Genomic DNA, 15312 nt, shown 5'->3' with positions numbered 1-15312 from the left:
ATAATACTCTGGATTAGGGCCCAGCGTCAGGTCTAACAAGCCTTCACAGTGATTCTTATGCACACTGTCGACTGAACCACTGTTCAAAGGTATCAAGAATACCAAGACAAATCCATCTTTTTCATCAGATAATTCTTTCATTTCTGACTGATTTACTTTGCTTTTCAGTTTATCATGTTGTTTTCAAGTACTCAATGTTTTCTTAATGGTGAAGTTCATAGGAGTTGGGGGTATTAATATTTGCATTCTGCTTTGGGGGCATATTTTAATTTAAAAAAATGAATGCAAAGAAAGTTAAAGTTTAAAAAAGAATGGCTTTGTATTGGTAGAATTTGAAGAGTCGCTATCATTAGCCCTGTAACAGTATGCTCTTTACTATGGAACTTCAGTTAAAATCTTATGGCAAATACAGAGAAACTGAAGCTATTTATTAAGATAAATTTCCTATTAATCTAGGGCCAGAGTTTTTTCCTAGAAGAAAAGACCTATGGAAAAGAAGAGATTTGTTTGGTTTGGCAAAAGGAGCTAGCATATGGTGAAAGCTTTTTTCTGACTTCTGAAAGAATTTTTGTAATCAGTACTATTGGGAAGGATAAGATTTTTATTCTCTATTCAGCTTACAGAAACCAATGGTTAATTTTGTGTCCTTGAAGGCTTTCTGTAAAAAGCTTACTACAATTATGGTGAAATATGATAAAATATGATAAATGTCTTAAGTCTATGTTATAATTGGTTGTTTGTGTTTACTAGTTTAGGATATGGGTCACCTATATGTTTTGTAAGTTTGATTGCAGCACAGCTACACCTATTTGTTTACTAGTGTGGATAGCTGTTTTTGCTTTACAGTGATAGAGTTGAGTACTTGCAACAAAGACTTTATGGCTAACAAAACCTAAAAGAGGGTGGTACCTGTGGCTCAGTGGGTAGGGCTCTAGTCTCATACAAGGGTGGCGGGTTCGAACCCGGCCCCAGCCAAACTGCAACAAAAAATAGCCAGGCGCTGTTGTGGGCACCTGTAGTCCCAGATACTAGGGAGGCTGAGGCAAGAGAATCACCTAAGCCCGGGAGTTGGAGGTTGCTATGAGCTGTGATACCATGGCACTCTAACAAGAGCGATAAAGTGAGACTCTGTCTCTAAACAAAACAAAACAAAAACCTAAAAGAGTTATTACTATGTGGCTCTTTAAGAAAAAGTTTGCTGATTTCCTGTTTTAGAAAATTACCATAGTAGTATGTGATTACTTTAAGCCTATGCAAATGTTAAATTACACTTGGGAATCTTCTCAGCATAAGCTATGTCAAATATACCTCAACCATGAAGGGCCCTGAAAAGTGACCAGGTAGTTTGTAGGTAAGCAAAGCCCTTTATATTTATATCAAAAAATATGAAGGAGAAGGAGCTAGTCAGTATTGACAGATGTTTCAAAATACCTTTAAAATGCAATTTATAATAATGTGTAAATCCAGTATAGTTACGAAACCAGGCTGGGCACAGTGACTCACACATGTAATCCTAGAATTTTGGGAGCCTGAAATGGGAGGAATGCTTGAGGCAAAGAGTTCAAGACCAACCCAGGAAACATGGTAAGACCTCTTCCCCTACAAAAATTAAAAAAAAAAAAAATTGACTAGGCATGGTGGCACTTACCTGTAGTCCTAGCTACTGCGAAGGCTGAAGCAGGAAGATTGCTTGAGCCCAAGAGTCAAAGGTTTCAGTAAGCTGTGACGCACCACTGCACTCCAGCTTTGTGACAGAGTGAGACTCTATCTCTAAAATAAGATTAAAATAATAAAATTAAATAATATATAGTTGTGAATTGAATGCTGGATTAAAAATCTGGACTAGAATTTGTCTGGTAGTTTGATAAGACATAGTATACTTAACATGTTTGGTTAAGATTTCTTGTTTATAAAATGCTGGAATTAAAGCATGCTCTAGTTTTTGTTTTTATGGGTTTTTTTGAGACAGAGTCTTACTTTGTTGCCCTTGATAGAGTGCTGTGGCATCATAGCTCACGGCAATCTCAAACTCTTGGGCTCAAGTGATTCTCTTGCTTCAGTCTCCCAAGTAGCTGGGACTACTGGCATCCTCCACAGCACCCAGCTATTTTTTTGAAATGAGGTCTCGCTCTGGCTCAAGCTGGTCTCGAACTCTGAACTCAGGTAATCTACCTGCCTTGGCCTCCCAAGTGTGAGGATTACAGGTGTGAGCCACTGTGCCTAGCCTCCAACTCTAAGTTTTGATGATGTTTTCTTCTTGTATACCTTTTTTCATGTCATTAAAGCCTGTTAACTGTTCCTGTTGTCCCTTAACCTAAATATAGATTATCATATTCTCAATGGTAGTTCATACAAAAGGACTAAAGCCTTTAGTTCATAAAAACAGAAGTATTTAGCCAAAGTTGACATTTTATTAATGGAATACTTTCATTTTAGGACATCTGAGTTCTTCTTCCATCTATCCTGTGTGCAGTGCTCCTTATTTATTGGCAACTTCATGTTCAGATGAGAAAGTAAGATTCTGGAGATGCAGAGTAACACATGGAGAATCTGGCATATCAAAGAATGGAGAAATGGATCTTGTGTACATTTGGGAAGAGTGGCCATTACTTATTGAAGATGGACTTCAGAATAACAGTAGTATAACGGTACCTGGTAGGCCTATAGAAGTTAGCTGTGCACATACAAATCGTTTAGCAGTAGCTTACAAGCAGCCTACATCTAATAGTAGATCTTCTCAGGACTTCGTGATGCATGTAAGTATTTTTGAATGTGAGTCTACAGGAGGCTCGTGTTGGGTCCTTGAACAGACAGTTCATTTAGACGAGTTAAGCACAGTGTTGGGTTCTGGCATCAGTATTGATAGCAATTTAGTGGCCTATAATAAACAGGAGATGTATTTGTCCAGTAGAGAGAATATCACATCAAACACAAAGCATTTAGTTCACTTAGATTGGATGTCTAGAGAAGATGGATCTCATATCCTGACTGTAGGAATTGGATCAAAGCTTTTTATGTATGGACCCCTAGCAGGCAAGGTACAAGAACAGACTGGTAAGGAAAGCCTGGGCTTTCCTCTTTGGGAGAGCACTAAAGTTGTACCCCTTTCTAAATTTGTACTATTACGAAGTGTGGACTTGGTATCTTCGGTAGAAGGTTCCCCACCTTTTCCTGTTTCTTTATCTTGGGTCCGGGATGGCATCCTTGTGGTAGGAATGGATTGTGAAATGCATGTATATTCCCAGTGGCAGCCTTCTACTAAACAAGAACCTGTTATAACAGACTCATACAATGGGAGCACTCCATCTATAATAAGTTTAATAAAACAGAGTAACTCCTCAAGTGCTGGGTTACCTCCTCCAAAGAAAACCCTGACTCGATCCATGACTAGCCTTGCACAGAAAATCTGTGGAAAGAAGAGTGTGTTTGATCCTTCGGTGGATATGGAAGATTCAGGTCTTTTTGAGGCAGCCCATGTACTTTCCCCAACTTTACCCCAGTACCATCCATTGCAGCTCTTAGAACTTATGGATCTTGGCAAAGTTCGGCGAGCAAAGGCCATCTTGTCCCATCTTGTCAAGTGCATTGCTGGGGAAGTCGTGGCTCTGAATGAAGCTGAATCTAATCCCGACCGCCGCCTTCGATCTCTCACCATCAGTGCTAGCGGAAGCACCACCCGAGACCCCCAGGCCTTCAGCAAGGCTGAGAGCACAGATTACACAGAAATAGATTCTGTCCCTCCACTCCCTTTGTACGCCTTACTTGCAGCAGATGATGACAGCTGTTACTCATCTTTGGAGAAACCCCATAATGAAAATACCTTGAACAAATCACATCAGTTATCAAAAGAAAATTACGATGAGCTCTTTCAGACCTCAGCTCTGATGGCCGATACTGATGTGTTAGAGACAGATGAGGAGACTCCAAAGCCCAGTGTTATTGACCTTTCCCAGTACAGTCCAACGTACTTTGGTCCTGAGCATGCTCAGGTTCTTTCTGGCCACTTACTTCATTCTAGTTTACCAGGTCTCAGCCGGATGGAACAGATGTCCTTGATGGCCTTAGCAGATACAATTGCAACTACAAGCACAGATATTGGAGAAAGCAGAGACAGAAACCAAGGTAAAATTAAATTCTAGACTTGTGATAACGTTTTTATTTTTTCACAGAGAATAATCTTAATATAAAAATGATGCATGGTTTTTTAAAACATCTTTGCTACCTTTACCATCTTACTAAAGTTTTAACTTTAATATATGCTATTTATGCCATGAATCAAAATATGAGGAAGTACACAACAACCATTATGCCTATCATTTTTACTAATTGCTTAATAATATAAAAGATCTTTTTGAGTTTAGCAAAAGTTAACAGATTCATACTAAACAATTATTTTAGTACCTGAACCTAAAAGTTAGTTTCTGCTTTTTTTCTGCATGTTGTAATAATATCCACCCTTAAAAATTATGATTTGTGTTTTAAAAGAAACATACTTTAAAAAAATTAGTGCATATTCCTACCTAGAATAACAAGTATATGTACAAAATAATTAGGTCTTTTCCTCATGCAGAGGGCATTTTTTAAAAATGAGCCTTCTGAACTGTGAACAGATTCCCATCAAATCTCACGTATGGTCCAAAATTATTAATAGCAAGTCCATCATTGTTGACCCCATATAGGACAGTATGCCTTTGAACTAAGCTTGAAAGAAATATATGCAATAAATTTAAGATGATAATAATAAAAAATTGTCAACTTAAGAAAACTTAGTTATGAATCTTGATACTTTTGCTTTAAGAGGTATTGCTAATAGATACTATTTTTTAATGTGACTGTGTTATACAGGTATTTTGTTTTTTTGTTTGTTTTTTGTAGAGACAGAGTCTCACTTTGTCACCCTTGGTAGAGTGCCATGGCGTCACACATCTCACAGCAACCTCCCACTCCTGGGCTTAGGTGATTCCCTGGACTCAGCCTCCTGAGTGGCTGGGACTATAGTTGCCCGCCACAACACCCAGCTATTTTTTGTTGCAGTTTGGCCGGGGCTGGGTTTGAACCCATTACCCTCAGTATATGGGTCCAGCACCCTACTCAGTGAGCCACAGGCATCGCCTGGTATTTTGTTTATAATTTTTACTTTAAAAATCAGGCCCTCCCACAATATAACTGTTTCTTCTAGTGGTAACAGCAGGTTATTGGAACAGATATGTGTTTTGAATCAATGTGGAAAATATCAATGTAACATATGCCAAAGATAAGGTTAAACTATTTAAAAATTCAATCATTTTAGGCTCGGTGCCTGCAGCTCAGCGGCTAGGGTGCCAGGCACATACACTTGGAGCTGGTGGGTTTGAATCCAGCCGGGGCCTGCCAAACAACAATGAGAATTAGAACCAAAAAATAGCCGGGTATTGTGGTGGGTGCCTATAGTCACAACTACTCAGGAGACTGAGGCAAGAGAATCACTTGAGCCCAAGAGTCTGAGGTTGTTGTGAGCTATGATGCCACGGCACTCTACCCAGGGGGACATAGTGAGACTCTAAAGAAAATTCAATCATTTTAACTTAAATAAGATTCAGATCAGAAAAGGTCAGATTATAAAGAATGTCATAGACTCTGAGTCATTTCATTTTCTTCTTTGTTATTTATCCAATTATTTAACTGTACTTGTTTCTGTAGTATAAAATTGTGTACTTAATAACATGTTTGGGCGGTGCCAGTGGCTCAGTGAATACGGTACTGGGTCCATATACCAAAGGTGGTGGGTTCAAACTCGGCCCCAGCCAAACTGCAGCATAAAAATAGCCGGGCATTGTGGCGGGCACCTGTAGTCCCAGCTACTCGGGAGGCTGAGGCAAGAGAATCGCCTAAGCCCAAGAGCTAGAGGTTGCTGGGAATTGTGACTCTATAGCACTCTACCGAGGGCAACAAAGTGAGACTCGGTCTCTAAAAAAAAAAAAAAATTAATAACATGTTTACAAAATGAGTTTTCTGTGAATAAAAATAAATAAATACTTTTTCCCTCTGGTTGTAGGTGGAGAAACTCTTGATGAATGTGGGTTAAAGTTTCTTTTGGCTGTCCGACTCCATACCTTTCTTACAACTTCCCTTCCAGCCTATCGAGCGCAACTCCTCCACCAAGGTGATTTTTGATAGTAATATATTGAGGGAGAAATAAGGCAAGTAGAAAAAAGAAGCTTGTGGGCAGCGCCTGTGGTTCAGTGGGTAGGGTGCCAGCCCCATATACCAAGGGAGGTGGGTTCAAACCTGTCCCAGACCAAATTGCAACAAAAGAATAGCTGGGCGTGTAGCAGGTGCCTGTTGTCCTAGCTACTCCGGAGGCTGAGGCAAGAGAATCGCCTAAGCCCAGGAGTTGGAGGTTGCTGTGAGCTGTGTGACGCCACGGCACTCCACTGAGGGTGATAAAGTGAGACTCTTGTCTCTACAAAAAATAAATAAATAAAGGAGCTTATAATATTTTATACTTTTTTTGCCCAGACAAAATAATGAGGACAAATTTGACACATTCTGTGTTTCCTGTCTTTGTTAAATGTTTATTTCTTCTTAATCTTCTTTGCTTAAAACATTGGGATATTTATTTATTTATTTATTTTTGAGACTGAGTCTCACTTTGTCACCCCCAGTAGAGTGCTGTGACATCATAGCTCACAGAAACCTCATATTCTTGGGCTCACGTGATTCTCTTGCCTCAGCCTCCCGAGTAGCTGGGGCTGTAGGCTCTGGCTGCAACACCTGGCTATTTTTAGAGACAGGGTCTGCCTCTAGGTCTGTCTGATCTCGCACTTGTGAGTTCAGACGATCTACCTGCCTCAGCCTCCCAGAGTACTGGGAACATTGGGATTTTTAGTGGCAGGTGGAAAGAGTTAATGAAGAAGTGGATATAGGGTAATTGGATATTCTGTGTTATGTTTTTAAATGCATAATATATTAAAGGCAAATGAGTTCATTTCATTCTCTTAGATTTCTTCTTTAGATTGTCTTTTTTCTCTTGTTTTTGGCATTTATCTATATTTACCTCCCCCCTCAAAATTTGAATAACATTTTTATTATAAAAATGATACAGATTCAAATTTTAAATGTTTCATAAAGAGTACAGAACTTATAACATTAGTGTATATTTCAGATATCAGTATATTTCAGATATTCTTACATTGTTAGGCACAACTCCCACAGTTCAAAGTAATAGAAATCTCACTTAAGTTAACTTAAACAAAACAGAATATTTATTGGCTCAATGCTCAGGAAGTTCAAGAAGTAGAGCTGACTTCCACATGATTGGATCTGCAGGTTTAACAGTGTTATTGGAACTATACGGGTTAGTCTCTGCTCACTGGTCTCTGTCTCCTGATCTGTTTTTTCTTTTCTGTGTCTTTATTTCTCTGTTGGCTTTCTTTCTCTCATTTTGCATTCAGCTTTGAAAAAGTAAAGGTTAAACTTCTAAATAATTATAATTTTAAAAAATGTTACTGTAATTTGACAATTTACAGTTTTCTATGTATTTGTTGTTGTGTTGTTAGTGCAGTTGTCGTTGTTCAGTTGGCCCAGGCTGGGCTGGAACCCACCAGCCTTGGTGCATGTGGCTGGTGCTGTAACCACTGTGCTACAGGCACTGAGACATAATTTTCTATATTTTTGATGTACAAAGTAATGTTATAAAATGGAATGATTAAATCAAATGTAGTAACATTCATCACCTCAAATATATATCCTTATGATGAGAACATTTCAAATTCTCTTAGCATTTTTGAAATATACAATCCACTGTTATTAACAGATCTCAGAAATTTATTCCTCTTGTCTTACTGAAACTTTGTACCCTTGCCCGACATCTCCCTCCTACTCCCATCCTCCAGCCTTTCTGCTAACTGCCATTCTAGTCTCTACTTCTGTGATTGTGACTGGTTTTGGTTCCACATAGAAGTGAGATCATGCAGCATTTGTCTGCAGTGCCTGGCTTTTTCACTTAGCACAATGTCCTGCAGATTCATCCGTGTTGTTACAAATGCCAGGATTTCCTTCCTTTTTAAGGCTGAACAGTACACATCTCTTTTTGTTCTGCTTTGCTTTGTGGCCATTTCACAAATAATTGCATTTTTTTATAAATTGAAGATTTGTGACAATGCTGGGTGGCACCATTTTTCCAACAGCGTGTACTTACTTCATGTCTCTGTGGCACATATTAATAATTCCGTCAGCATTTCAAACTTTTTCATTATTATTGTATCAGTTATGGTGATCTGTGATAAGTCATCTTTGCTGTTACTATGGTAATTGTTTTAGAGTGCCACAAATCATGCCCATATAAGACAGTGAACTTAATAGCTATGTGTGTCCTGACTGTGATACAGACCATTTCTGTCTCCTTCTCAGACCACCCCAATCACTGAGACATAACAATTAATGACCCTACAGGCTGGGTGGGCTGGCTCACACCTGTAATCCTTGGCTTTGAGAGGCCTAAGGCAGGAGAGTTGCATGAGACAAAGAGTTCAAGACCAGCCTAACAACATAGCAAGAACCCATCACTACAAAGAAATAAAACGGTTCTCTGGGATTGGTGGTAGACACCTGTAGTCAGAAGGGTGAGGGAAGGGAATCACTTGAGCCCAGGAATTTGAGGTTACAGCAAGCTGTGGTCATGCCACTGTATTCTAGACTGTGTGACAAAGTGAGACCCTGTCTCAAATAAATAAATAAATAAATAACCCTGTGTCTTCTAAGTGTTCAAGTGAAAGGCAGAGTCACATGTCTTTTGCTTTAAAACAAAAGTTAGAAGTGATTAAGTTGGATGGCACCTGGGGCTCAGTGAGTAGGGTGCTGGCCCCATATACCAAGGGCAGTGGGTTTGAACCCAGCCCCAGCCAAACTTCAACAACAACAACAAAATAGAGTGATTAAGTTTATCGAGGAAGGCATGTTAAAAGCTGAAATAAGGTAAAAGTCAGGTCTGTTGTACCAAACTATTAGCCAAGTTGTGAATATAATGAAAAATCTTAAATTTTTTCAGACTTGCTTTGTAGCTTAAAATATGATTTATACTAAAGAATGTTCCTTGTGTGCATGAGAAGAACATGTATTCAGTTGCTATTTGATGGAATGTTCTGAATGACAAGACATTGGTCAAGTCCAATGTTTCCTTATAAATTTTCTGTGTGGATGATCTGTCTGTTGTTGAAATGGAGGTATTGGAGTCCCCTGCTGTTACTATTATTTGAGACAGAATCTCACTGTGTCACCCTGAGTACATCACTGTGGTATTATCATAGCTCACAGCAACCTCAAACTCTTGGGCTTGAGCAATCCTCTTCCCTCAGCCTCCCAAGTAGCTGGGACTAGGGGCACTCTCCACACTTGGCTACTTTTTCTATTTTTAGTAGAGTCAGGGTCTTGCTCTTGCTCAGGCTGTCCCTACTATTATCGTATTGAAATCTCTCTCTCCCTTCAGATCCTTAATCATTTGCTTACATTTTAGGTGCTCTGATGTTGGGCGCATATATATCTATAACTATTACGTCCTCTGGATTAACTGACTCCTTTATCAATATATAACATTCCTCTTTGTCTCCTTTTACAGTTTTGACTTAAAATTTGTTTGTCTGCTATGAATACTATTCTCCTTGGTTTCTGTTGTGTGGCCTTTTTCTATCCCTTTAGTGTATGTGTGTCCCTGAAAGTGAGCTGGTCTCATACAGGGAGCTTTATATCCATTCAGCTACTCTATGTCTTTTTATTGGAGATTTAAATCCATTTATATTTAAAGTAATTATTGGTAAGTAAGAACTTAGTACTGCTATTCTGTGATTTGTTTTCTAGTTGTTTTTAAGATACTTTGTTTCTTTTTTCATTCCTTGTCATTTGCTTTTTTTGTTGTTGTTGTTGTTGGGGATTCATTGAAGGTTAAAGAAACACTAATTGCATTTATTGGGTGAAGTTCCTCTTATAATTCTTTCTTGCCCCCCAAAAGGTTGTAATTTGTTTTCTAGTTGTTTTAAAGATACTTTGTTTCTTTTTTCATTCCTTGTCATTTGCTTTTTTTTTTTTTTTTTGGTTGGGGATTCATTGAAGGTACAAGAAACACTGATTGTATTTATTAGGTGAAGTTCCTCTTATAATTGTGTCTTGCCCCCCAAAAGGTGTGTCACAGACCAAGACCCCACTCCTCCCTCCTTCCCTCTCTCTGCTGTTCCTTTCCCCCATCCCCCTTCCTCCTTCTCACTCTTTCTCTCTCTCTCTTCTTCCCTTCCCCACCCCCAACCATGTACTAGGTCATTAATTGTCCTCATGTGAGAAATGAGTACATAGGATTCTTGCTTCTCCATTCTTGTGATACTTTACTATCGTACGTTAATACAAAGGATGTAAAGTCTCCATCTTTTTTAATGGCTGAATAGTATGCCATGGTATATATATACCATAGCTTGTTAATTCATTCCTTGGTTGGGGGCATTTAGGCTGTTTCCACATTTTGGCGATTGTAAATTGAGCTGCAATAAACAGTCTAGTGCAAGTGTCCTTATGATAAAAGGATTTTTTTCCTTCTGGGTAGATGCCCAGTAAAGAGATACAGGATCAAATGGGAGGTCTAGCTTGGGATCTTTGAGGTTTCTCCATACTTCCTTCCAAAAAGGTTGTATTAGTTTGCAGTCCTACCAGCAGAGTAAAAGTGTTCCTTTCTCTCCACATCCACACCGGTATCTGTAGTTCTGAGATTTTGTGACTTGGGCCATTCTCGCTGTGGTTAGATGATATCTCAGGGTGGTTTTGATTTGCATTTCTCTAATAATTAGTGACAATGAGCATTTTTTCATTTGTTTTTGCTAGTTTTCTACTGTATGCTTTGAATCCTTTCTATTTATGTATCTAATATACATTTTTTTCTTTTTGGTTATCAGGAGATTTTACACAAAATGTAATGGACTATTTCATGCTGGTCACAGCTTAACTCTGATCATATGTAACAACTCTACATTTTAGCCCTCCCATCCCCACATTTTGTTTTGATGCCAGAGTTTACATCATTTTGTTATTTGTATCCCTCTACAATATATTTTAGCTGTAATTGTTCATGATAATTTTGTCTTTTAACCCCATATAAGGATAAGTTTGCCCTCTACACCATCATTGCAGTCCTAGAGTGTTCTAGGCCTGCCTCTATATTACTTATACCATTGAATTTTGTGCTTTCAAATATTTTATGTTTCCAATTACTGCCCTTTCATTTCTGCTTAAAGAACTCCTTTTAGCAATTCCTATAAGTATTGAATGAACTCTCTCATACTTGTCTGGGAAAATTTTTGTTTCTCCCTCATTTCTGAAGATGAGCTTTGTAGGGTTAAGTATTCTTGATTGTCAGTTTTTATTTTGTTTCTTTCTCAGCAGTTTTAATATCTCATTTCACTCTCTGGCCTGCAGATTTTCTGGTGAGAAACGCACTGATAGCCATGTTGGGATCTCGTATATGATGTTTCTTATCTCTTGCTGCTCTCAGAATGTTGTGGGGGATTTTGTCTTTGATTTTTGATACTTTGGTTATTAGGTGTCTTAGGGGACTCCTCTTTGGGTTGAAATTTATTGGAGACTTGTGCTGCATATACCTGAATGTTGGCATCTTTGCTCAGATTTGGGAAGTTTTCAGCCATTATTTCTTTAAGTATGCTTTTCAGCCTTTTTCCTCTCGCTTCTCCTTCTGAAACTCCTGTGCACTGAAGGATTCTTGATGGTGTTTCATAATTCCTGTAAGCTTCTTCATTTTTTTCTATTCTTTTTCCTTTTGTTCCTCTAACTGGATATTTTCAAATGTTCTGCCTTTGAGCTTGCTAATTCTTTCTTCTGCTTGGTTAAGCTTGTTACTGAAACTTTCTGCTGAATTTTTCAGTTATTGAATTCTTTTTTTTTTTTTGAGACAGAGCCTCAAGCTGTCCCCCTGGGTAGAGTGCCATGGCATTACAGCTCACAGCAACCTCCAACTCCTGGGCTCAAGCGAGTCTCCTGCCTCCGCCTCCCAAGTAGCTGGGACCACAGGCGCCCGCCACAACGCCCGGCTATTTTTTGGTTGCAGCCGTCATTGTTGTTTGGCGGGTCCGGGCTGGGGATTCGAACCCGCCACCTTAGGTGTACGTGGCTGGCGCCTTAGCAGGTTGAGCTATAGGCGCCGAGCCCAGTTATTGAATTCTTCATCTCTATGATTTCAATTTGGTTTTTAATGTTTCTATTTTTCTGTTTCCTTGTTTGTGTATTTTTTCCTGAAGTTCATTTTACTTCCATCCATATATTTTTGTAGTTCACTGAACTTTTTTTTAAGTGGATTATTTCAAATTCTTTGTTAGTCCTTTCACAGATTTCTCTCTCTTTAGGGTTCATGATTGGAGATTTATTAGTAGCTGTTTTTGGAATTATCATGAGTCTTTGCTTCTTCACAACCCTTACTTTGTTTTTACTTTGGTGTCCACCCACTTGAGAAGAGTGGAAATGTTGAGTCTCTTTTTCATGTTTACTGGCCCTTATCTTCTTTTGAAAGCTTCTGTTCGTTATATGTGTATTTCTGTTTCTTATAAATGTTATTTTTTACATTTCTCCAGGCTTGTCTACTAGTCATTTTGCTTGGGCATTTCACTCAGTAGCAGAAGAAGAGTTGCTGAACATGTTGCCAGCAATGCAGAAAGATGATCCCACGTGGTCTGAACTAAGAGCTATGGGTGTGGGATGGTGGGTCCGGAATACCCGCGTCTTACGCAAATGCATAGAAAAAGTGAGTGTTTTATTTTGGTGTAAAAAATTAATAATTAATAGATGCAAAAATTCTCAACAAAATCCTAGCCAATAAAATACAGCTTAATATCATGATCAAGTAGGTTTCATCCCAGGGATGCAAGACTGATATAATATACGTAAATCCATAAACATTATTCACCATATCGACAGAAGCAAAAACAAAGCCTATATGATCTTCTCAATAGATGCAGAAAAAGCATTTGATAAAATCCAGCATCCTTTTCTAATTAGAACACTGAAGAGTTTAGGCATAGGTGGCACATTTCTTAAGTTGATTGAAGCTATCTATGATAAACCCACAGCTAATATTTTACTGAATGGACTTAATCTGTTTTAGATGTTTCTTTAAATGACATTCCATATCCCTTATGCTGTTACTCGTAAAAAAAAAAAAAAAAAAAAAAATTGGGATCTCACTCTGTTGCCCAGACTAGAGTGCAGTGTTGCGACCATAGTTCACAGCTGCCTCAAACTCCTACCCTGAAGCAGTCCTCCCGAAGTGCTGGCATGAGCCAAGGTGCCCAGCCTGTAAGTTAGTTTTGTTATTATTTTATATATGTGTACATATATTCATATACATATTTTTAAACTGAACCGAACTTTCAGATATATAACGTATGCTGGTCTTGTAAATGAGGGAAGTTATTTGTTTGCTTAAAAGCTGTTTCTGTGCAGTTTCGACCAATATTTTCTGCTTATAGGTAGCCAAAGCAGCCTTTTATAGGAAGAATGATCCTTTAGATGCAGCCATTTTTTACCTTGCAATGAAAAAGAAAGCTGTGATTTGGGGATTATACAGGTATGTTAAGAACATTTTGCTTCAAAATGAAAACCTGTTTTTAAGGAATAAATGTACAAAGATTTGTTGTTCTTGTTGATGTTGATTCTTAGTTATTTTTGTATGTATAGAGAGATTTCATAGGGGAAAAAAAACCCAGTTTTCCAGAGTGGACGAAACCTGATGAGTTCACTTAGTTCGTTTTCAGAATTATCAGTCTGGAAACATATTCTTTGTTTAAGAACTTCTCCTGATGCTTTTGTTAAAAAAAAAAAAAAAAGTAACTAAAGCATTGGGATAGGGAATAAGATGAATTGCGGAGTCTGGAACAGGCATCTGCATCTACCCTCTGTCCTGTTGAAAGCACTTGGGCTAGGCTGTCCCTCAAAACTGTTTCCCTCCTGTGTGCCCTGACTTCATTCTTGAGCTGAATTCATTTAGCCTTTCTTTTTACTTCTCAGCAAGATTGATGAGCATGATTATCATAAATAGTTCATCATTTGTTTTTGGTTTAGTTCTAGGTGGCCCACATGAGCAGCAACTTTGGGGGGACATTTTGGTGCCAGATCAATTTTTTAATATATTGAATATCTTAGGCTTGTTTTGAGTCAGGGTGACTTTTTAAGATTTTGATCAGCAAGGTTATATGCAACAAAGAAAGGTTACTGATGAGGTTTAAATGGTGAAGTAGTATAGAAGTTAATTTAAGTTATATGTTTTTCATGGATTTAAAAGTAATCTTCTGGCTCAGTACCCATAGCACAGTGATTACGGTGCCAGCCATATACACCGAGGCTGGCGGATTTGAACCCAGCCCAGGCCTGCTAAACAACAATGACAACTGCAACAAAAAAATAGCTGGTCGTTGTGGTAAGCGCCTGTAGTCCCAGCTCCTTGGGAGGCTGAGGCAAGAGAATTGCTTAAGCCCAAGAGTTTGAGGTTTCTGTGAGCTGTGATGCCACAGCACTCTACTGAGGGCAGCAAAAAAAGAGTAATCGTTTACCTACTGCTAATGTAATTTTCTTTTGGTTTGAAAGAAAATTTTTCAATAATCTCTCAGATCTATATGAAAAAATAAATCTAATATTCTTTTTTGCTTGGGAAAGAAACGACATACAGTAATTTATAAACTGTCAAATGTTTCTATTGAGTCTTAAGTTTTAAGTCATAACCTTTGGAGATTGATTCTGATATAGGAAAATTGCATTCCAAAATTTTCATACTTTTCTTTTCTTTAATAGATCTCAAAAAGACACCAAGATGACACAGTTTTTTGGACACAATTTTGAGGATGAAAGGTGGCGTAAAGCAGCTTTAAAGAATGCTTTTTCTTTGCTAGGCAAACAAAGATTTGAACATTCTGCAGCATTTTTTCTTTTAGCTGGTTGCCTGAGAGATGCAATTGAGGTAATGAATGAAACTTTAAAAAAGAAGAAATAGCATTATCATCCTTTTAAGTTCTTTAGGAGACTTAAATTTTTCAACCATAGTAGATATAACGTAAGACTAAATATAACGCATGCTAAACATTAATGTTTCATAGTGAAGTTTAATATTTTTTCATTTAGCTTGAAAGGTATTTATACAGAATTAAGCTTAACTAGATTTTGTACATTGGTGGTGATTAAGGAATTGATTTGGTCCTTAAAAATATTCATGAATAGGCTCGGCACCTGTGGCTCAAGTGGCTAAGGCGCCAGCCACATAAACCTAAGGTGGCAGGTTTGAGTACAGCCCAGGCC

General features: G+C 38.2%; 1 protein-coding gene across 1 annotated transcript in view; it reads left to right on the top strand.

The window, feature by feature from the left end:
- DMXL1 (Dmx like 1) overlaps positions 1 to 15312 on the top strand; it is a 157712-nt gene that overhangs the window by 54793 nt on the left and 87607 nt on the right. Inside the window, exons 19-23 of the mRNA XM_023512698.1 lie at positions 2437 to 4122; positions 6035 to 6142; positions 12600 to 12769; positions 13494 to 13591; positions 14812 to 14977. Coding sequence (XP_023368466.1) covers positions 2437 to 4122; positions 6035 to 6142; positions 12600 to 12769; positions 13494 to 13591; positions 14812 to 14977 — 2228 coding nt within the window. The remainder of the gene's footprint in view (positions 1 to 2436; positions 4123 to 6034; positions 6143 to 12599; positions 12770 to 13493; positions 13592 to 14811; positions 14978 to 15312) is intronic.

Source organism: Otolemur garnettii, unplaced genomic scaffold, assembly GCF_000181295.1.
Source record: "Otolemur garnettii isolate 467f Iridium unplaced genomic scaffold, OtoGar3 scaffold00030, whole genome shotgun sequence".
NCBI lineage: Eukaryota > Metazoa > Chordata > Mammalia > Primates > Galagidae > Otolemur > Otolemur garnettii.
Note: the sequence above shows the minus strand (reverse complement) of the source record. Positions and strands in the feature narration are given on the sequence as shown.